Consider the following 19,179-nt stretch of genomic DNA (forward strand, 5'->3'; position numbering starts at 1 on the left):
TTACTGGTAGCTCTTCTCGAGCAGGTGGGGTTTCCTCTCACGCAGGTCCAGAATCATCTGTCCAAAGAGACCGTTTGCCCACGCGAACCTATAGCACCAACGGTTAGCGTTCTCCTCGCTAATAGCATGAACACGACGCAGGCAAAATCTTACCATGACCGAGACCACTGCGAAGCATCGTGGCTGTTGACGGACTCGTGGATCAGGCCCAGCTGGTTCGTCGAGCTGACCAGCTGCCTCAGCCCATTGGAAATCTCGTCGTCGTCGTCGGATGTCAGGAGCTGGGCGATCAGCGCCATGGGCCAGGCCATGCCGGGCCCTAGGTGCGGGCCGCCCGTGGCGTTGAGCACCGGCCCGCGCATCTGGTACGGGTTCGACTGGGAGAGGATGAACTTGCGCGTGTTCTGGTAGACCTGGTCCTTGGAGGAGAGGTAGCCGTAGTGCGGCGCGGAGAGGAGGGAGGGGATGTTGGCGTCGTCCATGAGGTTGTGGCTGCCGAAGCCGTCGATCTCGTACGAGTAGATCTCGCCGAAGGTGGGGTGCGTCGTCTTTGCGTGGGCCTCGATGCCCTCCTTGACGCGGGCGGAGGCGTCGCGCATGCGCTCGGCCATGCCCTTGTCGATGCCGTCCATGATCTCGGCGCAGGAGTTGAGGTAGCGCGAGAACATCATGTTGGCAGGCACGAACAGCTGGTAGATGCAGCTGTCGTCGCTGGGGCGGAAGAAGCTGCGGACGAGCCCGGTGCCGCCGTTCGTGGGCGCGCCGTTGCCCTTGTTCGAGAGCGTTTCCGAGGCGGAGGTCGTGCGGCGTTCGAAGATGGCCGGGGAGGGGTTCAGGGTCCCGTCCGCAGCGTAGGTTCCCGTCAGCAGGGCGTCGGTGGTGTTGAGGAGGACGGCCATGGCTTTGGGCCATTGAAACTTTGCAAAGAAGTCCTTGTCCGCCGTGGCCGTGTGGTAGTCGTGTGAGATCTGGAGGAAGGCGGCCAGGCTGTCGAGTTCGTATTTACACTCAAAGTACGAGTAGGCAGGGTACGCGGGGACGACATGGTCTGACCCGCCGGCTTCGTTTGTTGTTGGGGCGATTTGGGACTCTTCTGGAGGTTGGAAGGCGTTGCAGTGAGGTGCGTTGAAGACGTAGCGAGCTTGTAGGTTGATGAGGCCGCGGTAGAGAGACGCCAAAGAGTTCGAGGACGAGTTGCGGGTTAACAGGGAGCGATAGCTTTGGAGCTGGTTGGCGGAATCGCGAAGCCACATGGCATTGATATCGCCGGTGATGACGAACGACAATTCCTCGTTCGCGTCGCCAGCGGCCGTCCCTTGCCAGGCGACTGTTGTATCAAGGGTGTTTGGGAACGTATTCTCGAAGAGACGGTACAAATCCGGATCCTTGATGAGAGACTTCATCTCGGTGATGGTCTTTTCAACCTCTGGAAAGCTTGACGTGCGACACTCTGGAGGAGGACGCTGATAGGCAAGCTTGTGAACGCCGTCTGAGAAGGGCTCATGTGGAGTTGCGGCATAGTCGGTGTAGTGTGGACAGTCTTGCCTAAGACCTGCTGATGCCAGGCCAGCTAGGAAGACGAGTCTGGAGAAGGGAGCCATGGCGATGGTTGGCCGTGGAGAGACGCCGGCGAATCTGGACGAGTATTCGAACAAGGTGCGGTCACGGTCACGGCCGCCAAACGTCGCGATGCCTGGCCGTCGGCGGGCAGGGCATATTTATGAAGGCCGGAGAGGACGGTAGTCAGACTAGCTGCCGGTCATGCTTGTCCTGGTCGAGATGAACCGGTTCGCGTGACCTTAGAATGGTGTTGGGCGGGGACGATCAGTGTGCGGGGGAAGGAAACGTTGTATGGTATGTCGTCGTATTGCAGCGGATTATGATGTCGCTCTGCGTGTTAGTGTCCACCAAACTGTAAGCACCAAAGTGGGGGATGAGGAGGTGATGAGGAGACAACACGATCAGGCGGGAGAACCAACAACCGTAGGTCAGTGAGAGAAAAAGTCGTGGGCTTCCGCGACGTTTTAGTAGCATGGAGAAGAGCTTATGCGGCAGGCATAAGGTCCAAAGCTCAGGCCAGTTGATTCGTTTTGAATGTTTCCCGCGGGCTTCATCGCCCAGAGTAGAGACAGACTGCGTTCTCAGACGAGATGGGACACTGAGCCGCTTGACAGGTGTCTCCTCCGTACCAGGCACATTCCTACCAGAATTGCCGGCGGGAGGGCAGAAGTTGGTATGGCTTGAGTAATGAAAGTGGGATTCGCTAGAGGGGATTTGAGCAGGGTTCTCCGCCGTCATGCAGTTGGATCTCCCCATGCTTAGAGACGGACAACGGCAACCACTCGGCTTGGCGCATTGGATTGGTGGTTCTCCCGATGTGGCATGCTGTCGTTGGGATGGAGGAGTGGAGGTGTTCCACTGCCGGGTTGAACACTTGGTATGACGGGTCTGTTGGAACCTTCAAAGGATTGTTCCAGAAGCTAAGCTGTCTTCCGTGGTTTGACGCGGCAGTCTCCGGAAGGAACGCTGTGCATGAGTTGGTGCGTTCGCAGATGCTTTTTGTGTGTTCAATTCATGTTTATGAGGGTGGTCCGCTTGGACGTGTTGCTGGAAGACTACCCAAAGTCGGGACGAGCTCTGCCAGGGCATGGAGAGTCGAACGTACGAGTACGATTAGACAAGAGACTTTGCCCATCATTCGACGTTGCCGTTACAGAGTCTCGGACCGTGCTCGATGGTAAGGATGTGTGTGAGAAAATAAGGCGGTTGTCATCGCAGTATCAACCTCTGAGGAGAGAGCTAGAGTGGGGTTGAGGAGGGAAGAAGGACGAGGGGGGCCAAATTGGAGAAGATGCAGGACCTGCCCTGGGTAGTGCTGCCTCGGGTAATTTACCGGAGGCATTCCATGTTAGGAACGATGGGCAAAACGGCACGAGTTGCACTAACATTTAACCTTAATTGCGGTCCCGCTGCTACTAGGCGATGGCGGGTGCACTGCGGCCTGCCATCGCCCAGCCCTGAGAGCGTGCTTCAGGTGGCTGTCAGACCTTCTGCAGCGAGCGTGTCTGGCGTTGCTTTTCCACTTTCTTCATACACCAAAGACGGACAAGCCCGCGTCCTCCGCATCCCCATCTGAATCGGCGCGTCTGGCGTGCATGCCCAGCTGACGGGATGGTTGCAGCAGCCAGATTTCTCCGTCAGCCAGAGGAAGCTAACTAACCACTTAGCAACATGTTCTCACTGCTTTCCAGAAATGAAGTGACCCAAAAATGGTGCGTGGCTCCATCGACGAGACGCGAGACAAGACCACCCCTTGCTACAGCTGCCCTTGCTCTCCCCCCCCCGCCCCTTCTCCTTCCTATCCCATCGTGCTGGAAACTGGGGCGTCTTTCGTTTCTGGACAGGGTCCGCCTGTCTTCAAATAGCAGCACATGTGTCCAGTTGCCCCCCGAATCATAGCTTCATCGATGTCTTGACTCTGGATGCTCGAACCTTACCGGCCGCAAAACATACCTGTTCATTCGTGCCGGAGCCAAGACTGGCGGACGCCGTCCACTACGAGACGCGAGACCTACCTAACCTTCGGCTGAAGTTGATCATTCCACGGCGATCGCCCGCCTCCTGGCCAAGAAAACACTCCATGATCCTAACCTTACTACGTCAACGTCAAGACTAAGAAAAAACCAAACCGTCTTTTAGCCAGCAAAACTTCCCCGGTCTTTCAATCTCTTCTTATCCGCGGCGGACAACTCTTGCGCTGATCCGGCTTCTGCGCAATTCGCTGACCAGTTTCTGTTCTCTTGGCCAGACCTCGTGGTTTTGCTCTGACACCTGCAGGGGCCAGCATCTGGATGAGGCAACAGTAAGCAGCTTACGCCAATCAAGGGAAGTGGCAGAAGTTCTTCCAACCGCATGGCGTCTTGACGGGCAGCATCTTCTACCGAACCCTCCGTGTCTCAATCTCGGCGACTCTTGCCGCTGTCGCTGAGACCCACCACTCAACATGGCTGTCCTCGTCCCTGCCATCGGTCTATCGAGGCCAGTCCGTTTACTGGTGTTCGCCTTCGTCGTCGTCTGCCTCGTGCTTTGGTGGCCTATCTCGGGCGCCGGTGGACTGGCTGCACTCATCTTTTCCAAGTCAAGTCTGCATACTCAACATCCCGTTTTGAGATACATAGATCCCTTGATTGGGACTGTGAACGGCGGTCATGTGTTTCCCGGCGCGACACTCCCATATGGTTGGTAACATTGTAATTGATACGTAAAGCTCACGGTCACTGAGAGGAAATACAGGCATGGCCAAAGCCGGCGCGGACACCGACTCTCGTGCTGAAAACGCCGCGGGTTGGGTTTCCGATAATTCGAAGATTACGGGTTTCTCCCACCTACATGATTCGGGTGAGTAGGCTTGTTGTAGCCGTCACGACTGTCAGCTAATTCTCTGAGCAGGAACTGGAGGCGTAAGACACCAAGCCATGAATGACCTCAATCAAGAGAGCCAGGCTGACACCATCCGTAGTCACCGTCTCTCGGAAATTTTCCATTATTTGTCCATCCCGGGTGTCCAAACGACAACTATACAATGTGCAAGTTCACCACTGAGCAAAGAAGTCTCTACCGTGTCAACGACTCTGTCCGAGCCAGCCCCGGCTACTTTTCCGTCGACCTCTCCAATAGTGTTCGGGCCGAGATGACGGCCAGCGAGCACACGACCCTATTCCGGTTCTCATTCTCACCAAATGAGACTGTTACGTATGAGGATGTGGCCAACAAGGACACCATCACCGCCGTGAGCAACCCGCTGATACTGATTGATCTCACCGACATCGCCCAGAGCAGGTCCAGTGGCGGCATTCAGGTCTATGAAGACGGCCGCGTCATAGGAGATGGCACGTTCAGGCCTTCGTTTGGGCAAGGCACGTACTCGGCATTCTTCTGTGCCGATTTCCGAGGGGCTACCATACGAAAGTCGGGGGTTTTTGAAGGCGAGAACGCCCACGAAGACCAGAAGCACCTCTCAGAGTTCACCAGGGGCTTCTACAACCCGACGGGTGCCGCCGGCGCGTGGCTGCACTTCGAGCGTCCCAAGAAGAGGCAAATCCTTGCCCGCGTCGGCCTGTCCTTCATCTCCGTGGAGAAGGCCTGCAAGAACGCGGAAGCCGAGATCCCAAAGTTCGACTTTGACGGAACCGTGAAAGCCGCCAGATCCATTTGGGCAGAGAAGCTCTCCACCGTCGAGGTCGATTCCACAGGCGTCAGTAAAGACATGCAAATCACGTTCTGGTCTGGACTCTACAGAAGCATGCTCTCTCCTCAGAACTATACCGGGGAGAACCCGCTCTGGGAGTCGAAGGAACCTTACTTTGACTCCTTCTACTGCATATGGGATTCCTTTCGTGCCCAGCATCCCCTGCTCACAATCATCGACCCGGTCGCGCAAACTGAGATGGTCAGAGCATTGGTGGACATTTACAGATTTGTTGGCAAGCTGCCCGACTGTAGAATGTCGTTCTGCAAAGGATACAGTCAGGGCGGCTCCAACGCCGACATCGTCATTGCTGACGCCTATCTGAAGAATATCAGCGACGGTGTGGACTGGAAGACGGCGTACGAGGCGGTGGTCTCCGACGCTGAGAGTAAGTAGCCTTAAATATGATTGAGAGCTCCTCTGATGCTGCCATATAGTTGCACCGCAGAACTTTGGCGTGGAAGGCCGCGGAAACCTCGAAAGTTGGTTCGGATTAGGGTACATCGCCAAGGATCACATGGACAAGATCTCCAGCGGACCAAACAGCCGCTCGATATCTCGAACTGTTGAATACGCGTATGACGACTTCTGCATAGCAGAGATGGCTAAGGGTCTCGGCTTCGACGACGACTATGCGAAGTACATGCAACGCAGCGCCAACTGGCAGAACCTGTGGAATCCCGATCAGGTGGATCTCATCCAAAATAAGGACGGCAAGGCCATCGACAGGACAAAGTACAAGGGGTTCTTGATGCCACGACTGATCAACGGCTCGTTCGAGTACCAAAACACACGCATCTGCTCACCGAACACGGAGCAGCACCTCTGCTATTTTGACACCTGGCAGTCGACGTACGAGGGCTCTCCGTGGCTGTATTCGTTCTTCGCGCCACAGGACCACGACACGCTGATGGAGCTCATGGGCGGCCGGGGTGCGTTCGTCGACCGGCTCGAGTACTACCACGGCGGTAACATCGTCTACATGGGAAACGAACAGGGCTTCCTGACCGTTTTCCAGTTCCACTACGCCGGCCGGCCCGGGCTTAGCTCCCGCACCGCCCGAAGCTACATCCCGTCCCAGTTCAACGCCAGCATCAATGGGATCCCCGGCAATGACGACTGCGCCATGGGTGCCTTCAGCGGTCTAGCCATGATGGGATTCTTCCCTGTCGCGGGGCAAGACGTGTACCTGCTCATCCCGCCCTTTTTCCCCGAGGTCCGGATCAAATCGCGGGGTGCCAAGCCCGCCGTTATCCGAAAGGTGGCTGCGAACGCCAAAGAGCTGGCCGAGGGCATATACATCCAGAGCGCAACGCTGGACGGGGAGCCGTACACGAAGAACTGGATCACCCACGACTTCTTCTACCACGGCGGGGTCCTGGAGTTCACGGTGGGTTCGACAGAAAGCAACTGGGGCACCAAGCAGTCAGACGAGCCACCAAGCTACCCGTCATCGCCAGAAAAGGTCGCTCCGACGCGCACTCAGGGCAAGAAGACCGGGGACAAGTAGACGCGGTGTAGCACGCACAAAGCAGAGCAAAGCCCTGCAGCAATAGAAACAGCTCATTCGTAGTAATAGAAGTCGGCCAAAAAATCATGATGCCGAACATAAGTCTCCATCTGCAAACGTCAATCTCGGCAAAAACGAGCATTACGCCGACGGCGCCTGTGTCCCTGTGACCGAGACGACATCGGAGGAACCCACTCTGGAATTTGAAATTTGAGCTCCCTGATTGGACGTTGGCAGCCCGGGACCCCAGAAAGCTAAAGAAAGACCTTAGCCCTCCAAGCCCTTTCTTTGCGCTGTGCTGCAGACGGTTAATACTCCAAGTAACTCGGCTTCTCCCGGTCCACGGTTCGTTGCTCTTGATACGGAGGTACCTTTCAGCTGCCAAACGAGCTTGCAGGATTTACTCGCCGTCTACCTGGTGTTTCGCTGCCTACTGGCTGCATCGCGGAAGTATCGTCCGAGTCCAGAATCCCCAGGACCGGTTTCTCTCGGCTATCACCAGCAACCGGAAACCAGGGCCCGAGCTTGGTTTTGGCCCTTGGAGGGTGGGTGGGATCGCAGTCGCAGTGTCATTCAGTCTTGGTCCCCTCCCCCATTTACGCCTCTGCCCCAATTACGTATTAGAGGAACGTGAGAAGCTCTCTCCTCCTGCAGGGCCCCGGTCGAGTCCGTTTTTTAAGTGTCCCGCCGCGCTGCCCTCGACGAGCAAAACTGCAGGTCCCGCCGCTTTTCAGTGTTCACGACTGCTCTCAATTGACTAATTAGTGCCCTCACTCTGCCGAGGTACAGCTGCCTTTCGTAGTCCAACGAGAAACTCAATTGCGCCGACGGCTTGCGGTCCGTTGCCAGCTCGACCAACCCCATTACGGTCTAAAGACGAATCCGGCCTTGGAGACGACCCACGACGACAACGACGACGAGGCCTTCGGAGCTGCTGCTCGTGACTCTTCGTCTCCCGCCTGAGAGAGCTGCCCCTCCCTTACACTTGGGCAAATCTACCGCTTGACCACTACCCCTCCTCTCGGAGCTCGACAAACCACACAATCGTCAAGATGAGCAGCGCCTCGCCCCTCGCGAGGAGCCTGCAGCGCAGCACCCGCAACCTCTCGAGATGCCGCTACCGCCCTACACACCCCGCGCAAGCGCAAGCAGCATACCTCTCCAGCACCACCTCCAGGAGGACGCCGACCAGCAGGTTACCCTCAACACGGGCTGCTTCTTCCTCCGTCACTGTCTTCCGTCCCCTGGGCGCCCGCACATTCACGACAAGCAGGCCACGACGCAGCGATGAGGAGGAAGACTTCGACCCCGCGTCCATTGGGCGCGAATCAGACCAGGTCGACGTCTGTATCGTTGGCGGCGGTAATGCTTCACCCCAGAAATCTACGAACTAACGAGGAAGAGACATGGCTAATGGTGGCAACATCACAGGCCCCGCCGGACTCAGCGCCGCGATCCGCCTGAAGCAGCTCGCCAACGAGGCCGGCAACGAAGACTTCCGCGTCCTCCTGCTCGAAAAGGCCGGCGAGATGGGCGCCCACATCCTCTCGGGCGCCGTCATCCAGCCCACCGCCATCAACGAGCTCATACCCGACTGGCTCTCCGAAGACAACCCCGACCGTTTCGAGTACGCCACCCCGGCCGGCGGCGACCGCATGCGCTTCCTCACAAAGACCGCCTCCATCCCCCTCCCCACCCCGCCCCAGATGCACAACGACGGCAACTACATCGTCTCCCTCAACCAGTTCACAAAGTGGCTCGGCGACCGCGCAGAGGAGCTCGGCGTCGAGGTCTACCCGGGCTTCGCCGCCTCCGAGGTCCTCTACAACGAGGTCGACGGCAGCGTCAAGGGCGTCGCCACAAACGACCTCGGCATGGGCCGCGACGGCAAGCCCAAGGAGGCCTTCGAGCGCGGCATGGAGTTCCACGCCCGCTGCACCCTCTTCGCCGAGGGCTGCCACGGCAGCCTGAGCAAGCAGGTCATCAACAAGTTCGACCTCCGCCGCGACAGCCAGCACCAGACGTACGCCCTGGGCGTCAAGGAGGTCTGGGAGGTGCAGCCGGAGAAGTTCAATAAGGGCAGCATTACGCACTCCATGGGTTACCCGCTGTCCAAGGACCTCTACGGCGGCGGCTGGATGTACCACTTTGGCGACAACCTCGTCTCCATCGGACTGGTCGTCGCGCTCGACTACGAGAACCCCTGGGTCTCCCCCTACCAAGAGTTCCAGAAGATGAAGCACCACCCAATGTACAAGGACGTCCTCGAGGGCGGTAAGTGCCTGACTTACGGCGCGCGCGCCCTGATTGAGGGCGGGTTCCAGAGCATACCCAAGTGCGCCTTCCCGGGCGGCGCGCTGATCGGCGACTCGGCCGGCTTCGTCAACCTGCCCAAGATCAAAGGCACGCATAACGCGATGAAGTCAGGTATGCTGGCGGCCGAGGCCGCCTTCGACGCTCTCTCCAGCAGCGAGGCCGGGGAGGAGGCAGGTACCGTCTTCCTTTACGACTACGAGGACAAGTTGCGCAACTCGTCCATCTGGAAGGAGCTCAAGGAGGTGCGCAACTTCCGCCCCTCTTTCCATACGCCGCTGGGCCTCTACGGCGGCATCATGTACTCGGGCCTGGAGGCGTACGTGCTTAAGGGCCGGGTCCCCTGGACGCTGAAGCACAAGACGCCGGACCACGCGGCGACGAAGCCGGCGGACCGGTTCCAGAAGATCGAGTACGAGAAGCCCGATGGCAAGATCAGCTTCGACATCCTCACCAGCGTCAGCCGCACCGGTACCAATCACGAGGAGGACCAGCCTGTGCACCTACAGGTCAAGGACTGGGAGAAGCACACGCGGGAGACGTGGCCCCAGTTCAAGGGCGTCGAGAACCGCTTCTGCCCGGCGGGTGTGTACGAGTATGTTGAGGACGATACCAAGGAGCTTGGAGTGCGATTCCAGATCAACGCGCAAAAGTGAGTTTTTTTCCTTCCCTTCCCCGCTGTCGTGATAGGCCCCTGTCCGCCTGAAGAATGATTCAGGGAGCCTCTCATGGATGGTTGACTGACTCTGTCCCGATTCGTAGCTGCATCCACTGCAAGACGTGCGACATTAAGGCGCCCAACCAGGACATCAACTGGCAGGTTCCCCAGGGAGGAGAGGGTCCCAAGTACTACATGTCATAGAAAGAGGAGGATTTCGAGACGACGACGAGGCGGAGGAAATAGAAACCTAGGGCTGTCATCTCTTCTTGTGTTGCCTAAATGGGGTGAGTGGCTGTACTTGTTCAGACAAAGTAGAGAAGACAAAAAGAAAAGGAAGGGAAAATGCTTCGAACATTCGGAGGCCCGATGACCATATCCATGTACTTCGGAGTAGAGCACGTGTTGGGAAGGCGGCGCGGAAAGCAAAAAATAGCTTTTTTTCTCTCTCTTTCATTGGGCGCTCACATGTTGGCTTGCTGTTTACTTTGGCTTACCTTTGTGGTAGGATGGTGTACGGATAATGTAGCGGTACCCTTACGTCGAACGGTGGTTAATGACAACATGGTTTTTTCCCCCGGTTCTTTCTTCGAGTCGGGCATATCAGACGAGGAACTCTGCCGGTGCATGACGAAGGCTTCTGGAAGAGCGCGAAAGTCAAGGGAGACCCGACTAAGAAATGGCACCACACGACGTCGTCTGGCTTGTGATGATGGACATGCTGTGAATCCAAGCGAGTAAGAAGGTCCCCTTGTCGGCTTATGGCTTGAAAGGCCCCCGATCGGAGAAGACCCCGGCTTGGGGGGATGGGGACGAAATCGGAGACATGAGGGGTGGTTTGCGAGACGCAAGTAGTTTTTGGACTTCATGCGGTGGGCAAGGCTGGAATGGACAGATGGCTAGATTTGCGGGTTGTGGGAGAGTCAGAGTAGCTGACACGGAATGACGCGCTCGCGATAAGCCTCATTGCGTGCCAGCGTGTGTACACATTACCAGCCAACGGTGGGAACAGAGAGCGACTCGTGGGACGTCATTGGGCACGTCGGTTCTCCATCGACCGCTGCCCAAAGCCCAAGGACAGCGGCAGTCAAAGTTCGACAATTTAAACGGTCGTTTTGATGCGACACTGGATGCAATGTCGTGAGAGTTGTTCAACGAGGCTGTCAGATGGTGGTGTTTGAGGTTGCATGAGTCGTAGTAGTGCTGATGGAGCTTCGCCAGCCCCCGCGAGGCCGAGATGCTCCAAAGGCTGGAACTCTCGTTGCGCGGCGGTATGGCTTGGCCTTACCTTGCTGCTGTGTGTCTAGGAGAAGCTCACACATGCATGAGTCGCGCAGGGCGAAGCCGACAACCTGGAGATGTACCTCGACTTCGGAGCGGATCCAGAGGTACTTTGGACGCACAGACCAGAGGCCCCATAGTCTCCGTCAAGCCCTGGTACATGATACCTGGCAGTAAGATTACGGTGAAATTTGCATCTGCAAGACTGCTGCGAGTGCCCATCTCTGCCACGACGATGAAGCAGCGCCAGAGCGTCACGAAATTGGAAGCGGTTGTGCAAAAGAAAACAGACGTCGATACGATGTCGACAAATGCCCAACGTCTCCTCGTCCACATCGGACTTACCGCGCATTTAAGGAAGTCTGAGTGTCCTGATGGGTGTCGACAGAGTTTTCTCGGGCGAAAGTTCGGGTTCCAGAGATGGGCCGTGATGGGCCGCGGCGTGGCGAGGCTCGCGTACACAGTACGGGGCAGTCTTACGACGGGGGGATGGAGCCCTTGGTTGGCGCTGCCATGAGTGGGAGGCGGGCGACAAACACGCCCAACCCGGCCTTTGCAATGCTTTTTTCACGTACCCCTGCCATGGCTGGTGGTGGCCGATTGGAGCCGGTCTGGAGTCAATGACTCACACGTCGGAAGCCGTCTGTTTGCTGCCGTGACCCATGAAATTCCTAGCAGAGGGACCGCGGGTGGCCGAAAGCAGCGCAAGCGTCAAGGTGCCGTTTTCGCGCATTCCTGACCGCGCTTCGCTTCAATGTTCGTTTGTCATCGTGGCCGTGGCGGTGGTCTATGACTGTTTGCTGTTTCGCGTCGTCGTGTTGTCGCGTCCGGGCTTGGTCTGGTGACTGGCTCTTCTGACAGGTTTGACGGCGAGGCCGTTCGCCAGAGAATGGGTGATGGCGATGCTTTCTCGTGTGCTGCCGCTGCTCAGCACTGACGGAACATGTCGGTGCTGATCGTCAGTGAGGCATCAAAGTAGGGGGCAGGCTCAGCGTTTCAGAGCGCTAGCGTGTGGTTGGAGAGTGAAGGAGGAGGGTTGGAAAAGGGAAAAGTCCCTTTGGTTGCTGGGAGGATGCAAAAATCATAAAAAAGGGGGGAGGGGGGGAGAAAGTGATGGTGAAGGGGGCCCAGTCAATGACAGTCCAGACCTGCGACCGAGTGGTTGGAGTGGTGGGTGTGGTGCAGCTGCCAAAAGGGACTGACTGACGCGGACAGTGGGATTTGGCCGTGGGAGCGCTCCAGCTGGAGCTGTTGGAGCTGGACGCACGAAGCAATTTGGCGGTAGGCCGCAGAAGGAAGAAGAACCGAGCGGAATGGGGTCGGCAGGTCGTGGGTAGGTAGCGTTAGCGGTCAGGTAGCGGCATCCAGTCGGATAGCGTGGTAGGTAGCGCTGCTGTGGGATTCGCATTTGGCTGGTTTCCATCCAGGCAGTAGTGGCCCACGGGCTGTCGTCGGCGGCATTGGCAGGCCAGGAAGAGGGCGTCTGGTTGGTTTGGGTTGGGCTGAGAGCTGTCGCGGTGCGGGTGCGGGTGCGGGTGCGGGTGGGTGCGAGCGAGTGAACGAGAGCATTCGTACTTGGTGCGCGGGCGCTATTGCCATGCCGTCTGGTTTTGATTTGTATGTTACCTCTGGGCTATGCCAGGCCGTCGTCATTCTCGGGCGGTTTGCGTTGGTGTCGCGATGGTGTCGGAGATGATGCTGACCAGACGCGTCGTTTCGTTTGCTGGGCCATTGTCGTGGCGAGCGAGTAACGGTAGTGAAAGAAATACGAGATGTTGCATCGTCGTCGCTGGCTGAAAAAAGAGGCAAAGCATCCGTCATGGTCCAGGCGGTCTGGTCCGGAGTGTAGGCGAGGAAGAAAAAGACGTGTTGCCATTTTTTCTCAGCGGGAATCAAGGAGTGTGTGTGGACGGCCAACCCTGACGAAATGGCGAGCGAGAGGGATGACCGATGGGCCTCCCAGGGATGAGCCAGTCAAACCGATCCGAGTTGAGTCGCGAAAAAAGTGNGGAAAAAAAGGGGAAGGGGGGGGGGGGAAAAAAAAAAAAAAAAAAAAAGGGAAAAAGAGGAAGCAAGAAAATGCGGCGAGCGCAAGGCAAGCTCCAGGGCAGGAAAAAGGCTGGGTCTGGGACTGGACAGCAACTGTGGATGATGACATGGCCCCATATCAGGGAGGGCCTCTCACTGGAACACGACACTGTGGCCCTGAGCTGGCGCTGGCAGGCCTGGCAGTGGGCAGCGAGCGGCGCCCGACAGCGGCATCACAATTAGGGCACAGCATCGTCACCACCTCGCCAGCCAGCCGTCAGAGGTAGGTAAGCACTGGCCAGAATGCATTGTCGCAAAAAGAAAGAAAAGACCTGCGAAAGTACTGCGACCTTGGACGCGGTGCCGCGGTACTTCAGGGGCTGGGTGGTCACAACAGGGGGGACATGGGGGTGGGAAGGAGATAAAATGTGAGGAATCCGCGGTTTTGATTGGGTGCATCGCCTTAGCGCGGCCGCTAAGCACAGGCAATGTCAAGCAGGACCAACCGCCACGGCGCACTGGCTGCCTGGGGCCCCTTGGCTGTGTGGCAGGGGGTGTCGTTGGGGCGACTGCTCAGGCGGGCGATGGCCAAAATTATAAAGAGGCAGGCCTCCCTCCAACCCGCTTGTTTCGAAATTCTTGCGCGGAAGCTCCGACCGACGGCCTTACGTAGTCACACCCACTCACGTTCGGCCTTTCTAATTTTCCTTCTCCACCCCCACTCAAACCACCCCCAAACTCAAAATCCAACCAACAGACACCGCACACGATCCTGCATCGTCGTCATCGTCACCACAGCCTCATCGCACGTTCACCACCGTCATCAACGACGACGACGTCGATCGACACAAACACAGAGACGTCACCACCTCGACCCCCAACGAGGCTGATCTCTATACTCTCTCTACCTCATTACCAAACACTCCAAGACTAACGACGGAGCTGTCAACGTCAGCCAGGGCCCAGGTGGTATCGCTCTCTTAACTGAAAGTGTACCCGCATATCCTACCCTGCACGAAAGAAAGAAAAGATCTGGAATACGTTCTTTTCGAGGCATCCCTTCGTTACGTTACTCGCGCGATCCCTTCCGACGACAGCCAGGTCGAGAACGAGTCGCTGCGCCCTGTAGACACAATCCGTGCGCATCGCATCGTCGACGAATAGAGATACAAGTGCTGTGAACCGTGACGAGGTATCCCGAGACGTCGAGTTGATTGGTGGTATCTGGGTCTTTCGCGACAAATCCAAAGCGACGCCTACGAAACCAACGACCTTCTCGTCGACCTACCTCAAGTTTGAGATCCCACATCGCGCCATTTGCCTGACCGCCAAGTTGTCGAGACAAGCGCATACCTACCTACCTACCTATCTATCTGTCTTGAGCAGTCGCTGTAGGGGAGACATTCACTTGTTTTTCTCCCACTTCTGGTATGGTGTTCCATTTCCTTCACTTGTCGTTATTCCCATCGCACCTGCCTGCACGCCTTCCTCATCTTGGCACGCACCTTCCCCGACACTGGAGGTCATCAAGGCGCAGAAGTCTAGCGCACAGACCATTTACACTATTTCTATAAATATTTCCGCCACCTACGCGATCCCCCCGAAAACATCACCAGTCATATCGCAGTCGCATTTCATTCGCCATTGTTACTTTTCTTGGCCGCGATAAATAATTACAGCATCGAACTGTAATGGCGCGTGCTTGCTACAATGGTTAGATCAGCGTGCTGACTTTCGCAGATCTGCTCTTTGCCCTATCTCCGGCGTATCCCTCAAGCAACCGCAATCATGGAGGCGATTCAGACCCATCCCACGAGTGCCGCGCAAGCCAAGGCTTTCACTGCGCCTGGCTCGCTGTCTTTCCCTGGCGGCGCTCACGAGCTCCCTCCCCCGGCGAACGGCGCTCAAGCTCCCGTCAACGGCCAGGCCCCCGCCGTCAACGGGCAACAAGGCGCAAACGGTACCGGGGTGACTCCCGCGACCCCTGCTGCGACTCCTGCTGCCACCCAGGGTGGAAGTGGCTTGACTCCCACGCTGCAGTATGTATATCATGAGTGATTTTTTCTGCTCCATGACGCTTATGTCGCTGCTTAAAGGAACATCGTTGCCACGGTCAACCTCGATTGCCGCTTGGACCTGAAGACGATTGCCCTGCACGCGAGAAATGCCGAGTACAACCCCAAGGTACGTCGCGAAACTTACTGCTAGGTGTTTCCCGATGCTGACTGGCCATGTAGCGTTTCGCCGCCGTCATCATGCGTATCCGCGAGCCTAAGACCACAGCCCTCATCTTCGCCTCTGGTAAGATGGTTGTAACTGGTGCGAAGTCTGAGGACGACTCGAAGCTTGCCTCCCGCAAGTACGCTCGTATCATTCAGAAGCTTGGCTTCAATGCCAAGTTCACCGACTTCAAGATTCAGAACATTGTCGGGTCTTGCGACATCAAGTTCCCCATCCGTCTCGAAGGTCTCGCCTCTCGCCATCACAACTTCAGTTCTTACGAACCCGAGCTGTTCCCTGGTCTCATCTACCGCATGATTAAGCCGAAGATTGTGCTCCTCATCTTCGTCTCTGGGAAGATTGTCCTCACTGGTGCCAAGGTCCGTGAGGAGATCTACCAGGCCTTCGAGATGATCTATCCTGTGCTTCAGGGTCAGTATTGCTGCTTCACTTCGTCTCGTACAGCTGCTAACTCGTTCCAGATTTCCGCAAAGTCTAAGGAAACCGAAGCAAAGGATGAGTCATCAACTCTGTTGATGTATCATCACCCCAAAACATTGCCGACTTGTACGATTAGACACCACCCTTTCTTCACGATACCACGACTGCTTTTTCACGCACACCATAAAAAAAAGCGAGCGTTCGTCAGCTGGCATCTTGGCCATGCCTAAGACGCCTCGATGCTCGTTTGTGTTATCCCTTGATTTTCCGCTGCATTGCATTGGCGTTGGCACAGGAGGGATCCTGGACTGGAGGCATCCGGTCTGGGTGGTTTGATTCAGACGAAAAGAATAAGATTTTTCTCATCCCGCGACACTACATAGATTGCTCGTGGCATGGTCGACGGCAACGCGCAGGTCGACTTCGCCGTTCTTTAATGGAAGCAACTTAGATGCATGAGGGTCCGAGACGGTGGGAGAGGGGAAGGATGCGTTCGTCGCCTCCTGGACAGTTGGTCGGGAGGTGCTTTGGCGTGTGACGAACTGCGAAAACAGGTTTGCGACATCTGGTCAGGGTGGCCAGATTGATCACTCCATTCTTACTCTGGCTTAGTTCAGGGTTTGATGCGAGCTTAGCAGGCATTAGTATGAGTGTAATGCTAAACCTGATTTCATGAACACAATCTCGTCGATGTGATGAACTGGGTGATGCGGAAGATTTTGCCGACTTACTTTGGCCCCTAGTCGCGCCGTAAAACAAGAAAACTTTTGTTTATGTACAATACCTGCTTCTACGTGTCTACGTGTGTACGTCGTCTACATTCGTTACTGATGAACACGGCTAGATAACATAAAGCGCTACAGCTTGGGCTGTTCGCCCTTAAGCAAAATGCCAGGCACGCCTCCACGGCTGCCGTCGTCGCATGAAATGTTGTCATACAGATGCGTCACGTCTTCGGGCTTGTTGATTGCCCTCCACTTCCACTTCTCAGTAAACACCTTGTCGCCTCTGCCCTCCAGCACGTTCACAATCTCCCTGCCCAACACAGGCAGGAACTTGAAGCCGTGGCCGCTGCCGCCCGTGGCGACAAACAGATTTTTCGCCTCGGGGTGGTGGCAGATCAAGAAGTCGCCCGTCTGGGTATCGGTGTACCAACACAGCCGCGTCTTAACGAACGGGCGGTCGTGGATCGCGGGGATCGGGACGATGGTGCGGACGGCGGTGCGCAGCGCATCCTCTCCCTCTCTCGGGACCTGGAGGTTGGGGTCGGTGATGTGCGTCGCGGGCAGGGAGACGGTGCTCTTCTTCGCGGAGGAAGAGGGCGATGGGTGAGGGATCGGTGTCGGGTTGAGGTAGCCGTACGCGTGGCGGGCGACCTTGACTTGCAGGCCTGACGGAGGGATCATAAAGAGTCCTGTGCTGAAGTTGAGAGTCACAGGCATCTTGGAGAGGATCTCGAGCTCGGAGGGGGTGATGTCAATGTATCCGAGCACTTGGCCGGTCGCAATGGCCTGGCCTGAGAGATCGACAAGCTGGCCCGTCCAAGCACCGGCGGCGACAATGACGAGGTCGGCGGAAAGGACACGGCCATCGGTAAGCGTTGCGCCGGTGACGGTGGAGGCAGAAGAGTAATTCAAGCGGGCAGCGGTGCCAGAGACGAAGTTTACGCGGCGAAGGGCCTCGACACGGCGGGCGAGGTACTTCATTGACTCGCCAGCGTCAGCCCAGCCAGCCAAAGGGTTGATGTAGCCCCATGTTCCAGGGGCGATCGGGGTGCCAAGGTGTTCGCGGATTGCCTCGGGGGTGGGAAGCTCCTTGATGATCTTATCGCCATCGGGTCCTGCGAGCGAGACAACGTTGTTATAGCTTTCGCGAACGTATTCCAGACTGGTCTTTTTTGGTGGTGGTGATGTCGTTGAAGCTACGGGGGAAGCAGACTTGGGATCGGCAACGAGACACAAGCCGGATTGCCGATACCGGCCTTCACCTCCAAGGTCTGAGGGGTTTGTGGTCTTGCGCCATTCCGTCTGAGCTTCGGCGGCGAGGCGAGCGTAGGCGGGATCGGCGTAGTCTGAGCGAATGATGCGGGAAGAGTCGACGCTGGCGGCGTCTTCACTGGGACCGGGGACGGGGGAGCGGTCGAGAACGGTGATCTTGGTGGAGGCGTAGCGGGGGCGGAGGGCGAGTTCGTGGGCTGTCGTCAGGCCGAAGACGCCGGAGCCGATGATGAGAATCGAAGAGGGGGGTTCGGCGGGGTCTGCCATTGTCGCGTGTCTGTGTGTTCGTGCGACGCGAAGTACCTCTGTATAGGTTGCGATTGTGTGACTCAGGACGGTACCGCAAGGTAGGAAGTAGATCACGGTTCGCGATTGGAAGATTCTGCGAAAATGTCAAACTGGCAACACCAGACGAATTGGAAAAGGGAGAGATTTGCTGCGTAACTTTAAAAGGGCACGGTGGGAGAGGAGGAGGGACGGGGAAAGGAGAGGCGGTGGTTGGGAGAGGAGAACGTTGAAGGGGATCACCCCGGACCGGCGCAATATCGGAGTCGAAATTTGCGGTGTCGTGGTTTATCGGCTTGCCTTACTCGTTATCGCGGGGAACACCGTTCTTCTATCGTAAGTTTTTGCAGCACGACTGCGGGCGGGCCGGGTTGGAACTTGGCGTCCCCTGGCTTTCGGGCGTGGGGCCGGGACTGAACTTTTTGGAGATCCCAATGCCGGTGGTGGGGGCTGTAGAATGTGTTGGCTTTCCATTTGGTTCAGGGCCCGGCCGCTTGGCCTATTTGTTCTTGGAGATTGTACGGATGTACGGTTCGATGTGCAGGACGGGGCGGTGGGTAAGGTGTATCGTGTCGCTCTGCGGTAAACTGTCCGCGTGGGTTTCCGCGCTTTTGAGGCTTGGCGGCAGCATCTTGTTGTCGGGTGCTGGTCGATGTGAATGTTCGGAATCGGAAGCTGGATCCGGCGGTGCTCGGCTCGGGTTACTCAAAACCAACGGCATGGTGTTGTTGTTGGTTCCTCAAATCCCACCCCCGCGGTGTTCATGTGCAAGGTGTCTGCGGTGAGGAGGCATTCAGTGCTAACTGGCCAATCGATGCTTATTGTTCTCCTTCTAACACGGCGTGCCTTCCTTCCCCTTTGCGTCGCAACTTCCTCACCTCGCGCCTGCCTGGAGCCAAACTGAACCTACAACAGGCACTTGTGCTTCACTTCAACTCAACAAGGCCCAATGGTCTAGTGGTAGGATTCGCCCTTCGGGTAGTAATACTCTCAAGCACAGCTTGATTGGGCGAGGTCCCGGGTTCAAACCCCGGTTGGGCCCCTTTTTGCATATCTCGTGGTGATTCCTGGTGTTTTTGATACTGGCCGAAAGACTCATTCTAAGGCTTCGGCGATAACTGCCCACGTTACGTCGCGTTCTTTTGAGCGAGGTCTAGGCCTGGATTATGTCAGCTCCGCCGGCAGTTGGAGTTTGCCT

The 19,179-nt window shown here is 56.9% G+C and overlaps 5 protein-coding genes across 5 annotated transcripts; 3 read left to right on the forward strand and 2 right to left on the reverse strand.

The window, feature by feature from the left end:
- On the reverse strand, nucleotides 1-1,601 carry GCG54_00014809 (Meiotically up-regulated protein; the record flags this gene model as incomplete). Its single annotated transcript, XM_045414630.1, has 2 exons — nucleotides 1-88; nucleotides 154-1,601. 2 exons carry the CDS (start codon nucleotides 1,599-1,601, stop codon nucleotides 1-3), a joined length of 1,536 nt encoding a protein of 511 aa, XP_045260752.1.
- Nucleotides 1,602-3,991: 2,390 nt separating this feature from the next.
- Nucleotides 3,992-6,758, forward strand: GCG54_00014810 (putative secreted glycosidase; the record flags this gene model as incomplete). The annotated part of the gene is made up of 5 exons (XM_045414631.1): nucleotides 3,992-4,238; nucleotides 4,294-4,398; nucleotides 4,450-4,460; nucleotides 4,520-5,636; nucleotides 5,686-6,758. Coding segments are annotated over 5 exons (2,553 nt in total), but the record flags the coding sequence as incomplete, so codon positions are not given.
- A 1,052-nt stretch (nucleotides 6,759-7,810) lies between these two features.
- GCG54_00014811 (putative electron transfer flavoprotein-ubiquinone oxidoreductase) lies at nucleotides 7,811-9,933 on the forward strand (the record flags this gene model as incomplete). The annotated part of the gene is made up of 3 exons (XM_045414632.1): nucleotides 7,811-8,105; nucleotides 8,163-9,723; nucleotides 9,834-9,933. 3 exons carry the CDS (start codon nucleotides 7,811-7,813, stop codon nucleotides 9,931-9,933), a joined length of 1,956 nt encoding a protein of 651 aa, XP_045260754.1.
- Nucleotides 9,934-14,826: 4,893 nt separating this feature from the next.
- GCG54_00014812 (TATA-box-binding protein) lies at nucleotides 14,827-15,929 on the forward strand (the record flags this gene model as incomplete). Its single annotated transcript, XM_045414633.1, has 3 exons — nucleotides 14,827-15,077; nucleotides 15,135-15,222; nucleotides 15,276-15,929. 3 exons carry the CDS (start codon nucleotides 14,827-14,829, stop codon nucleotides 15,927-15,929), a joined length of 993 nt encoding a protein of 330 aa, XP_045260755.1.
- A 627-nt stretch (nucleotides 15,930-16,556) lies between these two features.
- On the reverse strand, nucleotides 16,557-17,963 carry GCG54_00014813 (L-pipecolate oxidase; the record flags this gene model as incomplete). The annotated part of the gene is made up of 1 exon (XM_045414634.1): nucleotides 16,557-17,963. The coding sequence occupies one exon, from the start codon at nucleotides 17,961-17,963 to the stop codon at nucleotides 16,557-16,559; it is 1,407 nt and encodes a 468-aa protein (XP_045260756.1).
- Nucleotides 17,964-19,179: the final 1,216 nt, after the last annotated feature.

This window comes from Colletotrichum gloeosporioides (genome assembly GCF_011800055.1).
Source record: "Colletotrichum gloeosporioides strain Lc1 chromosome Unknown consensus_66, whole genome shotgun sequence".
Lineage (NCBI taxonomy): Eukaryota > Fungi > Ascomycota > Sordariomycetes > Glomerellales > Glomerellaceae > Colletotrichum > Colletotrichum gloeosporioides.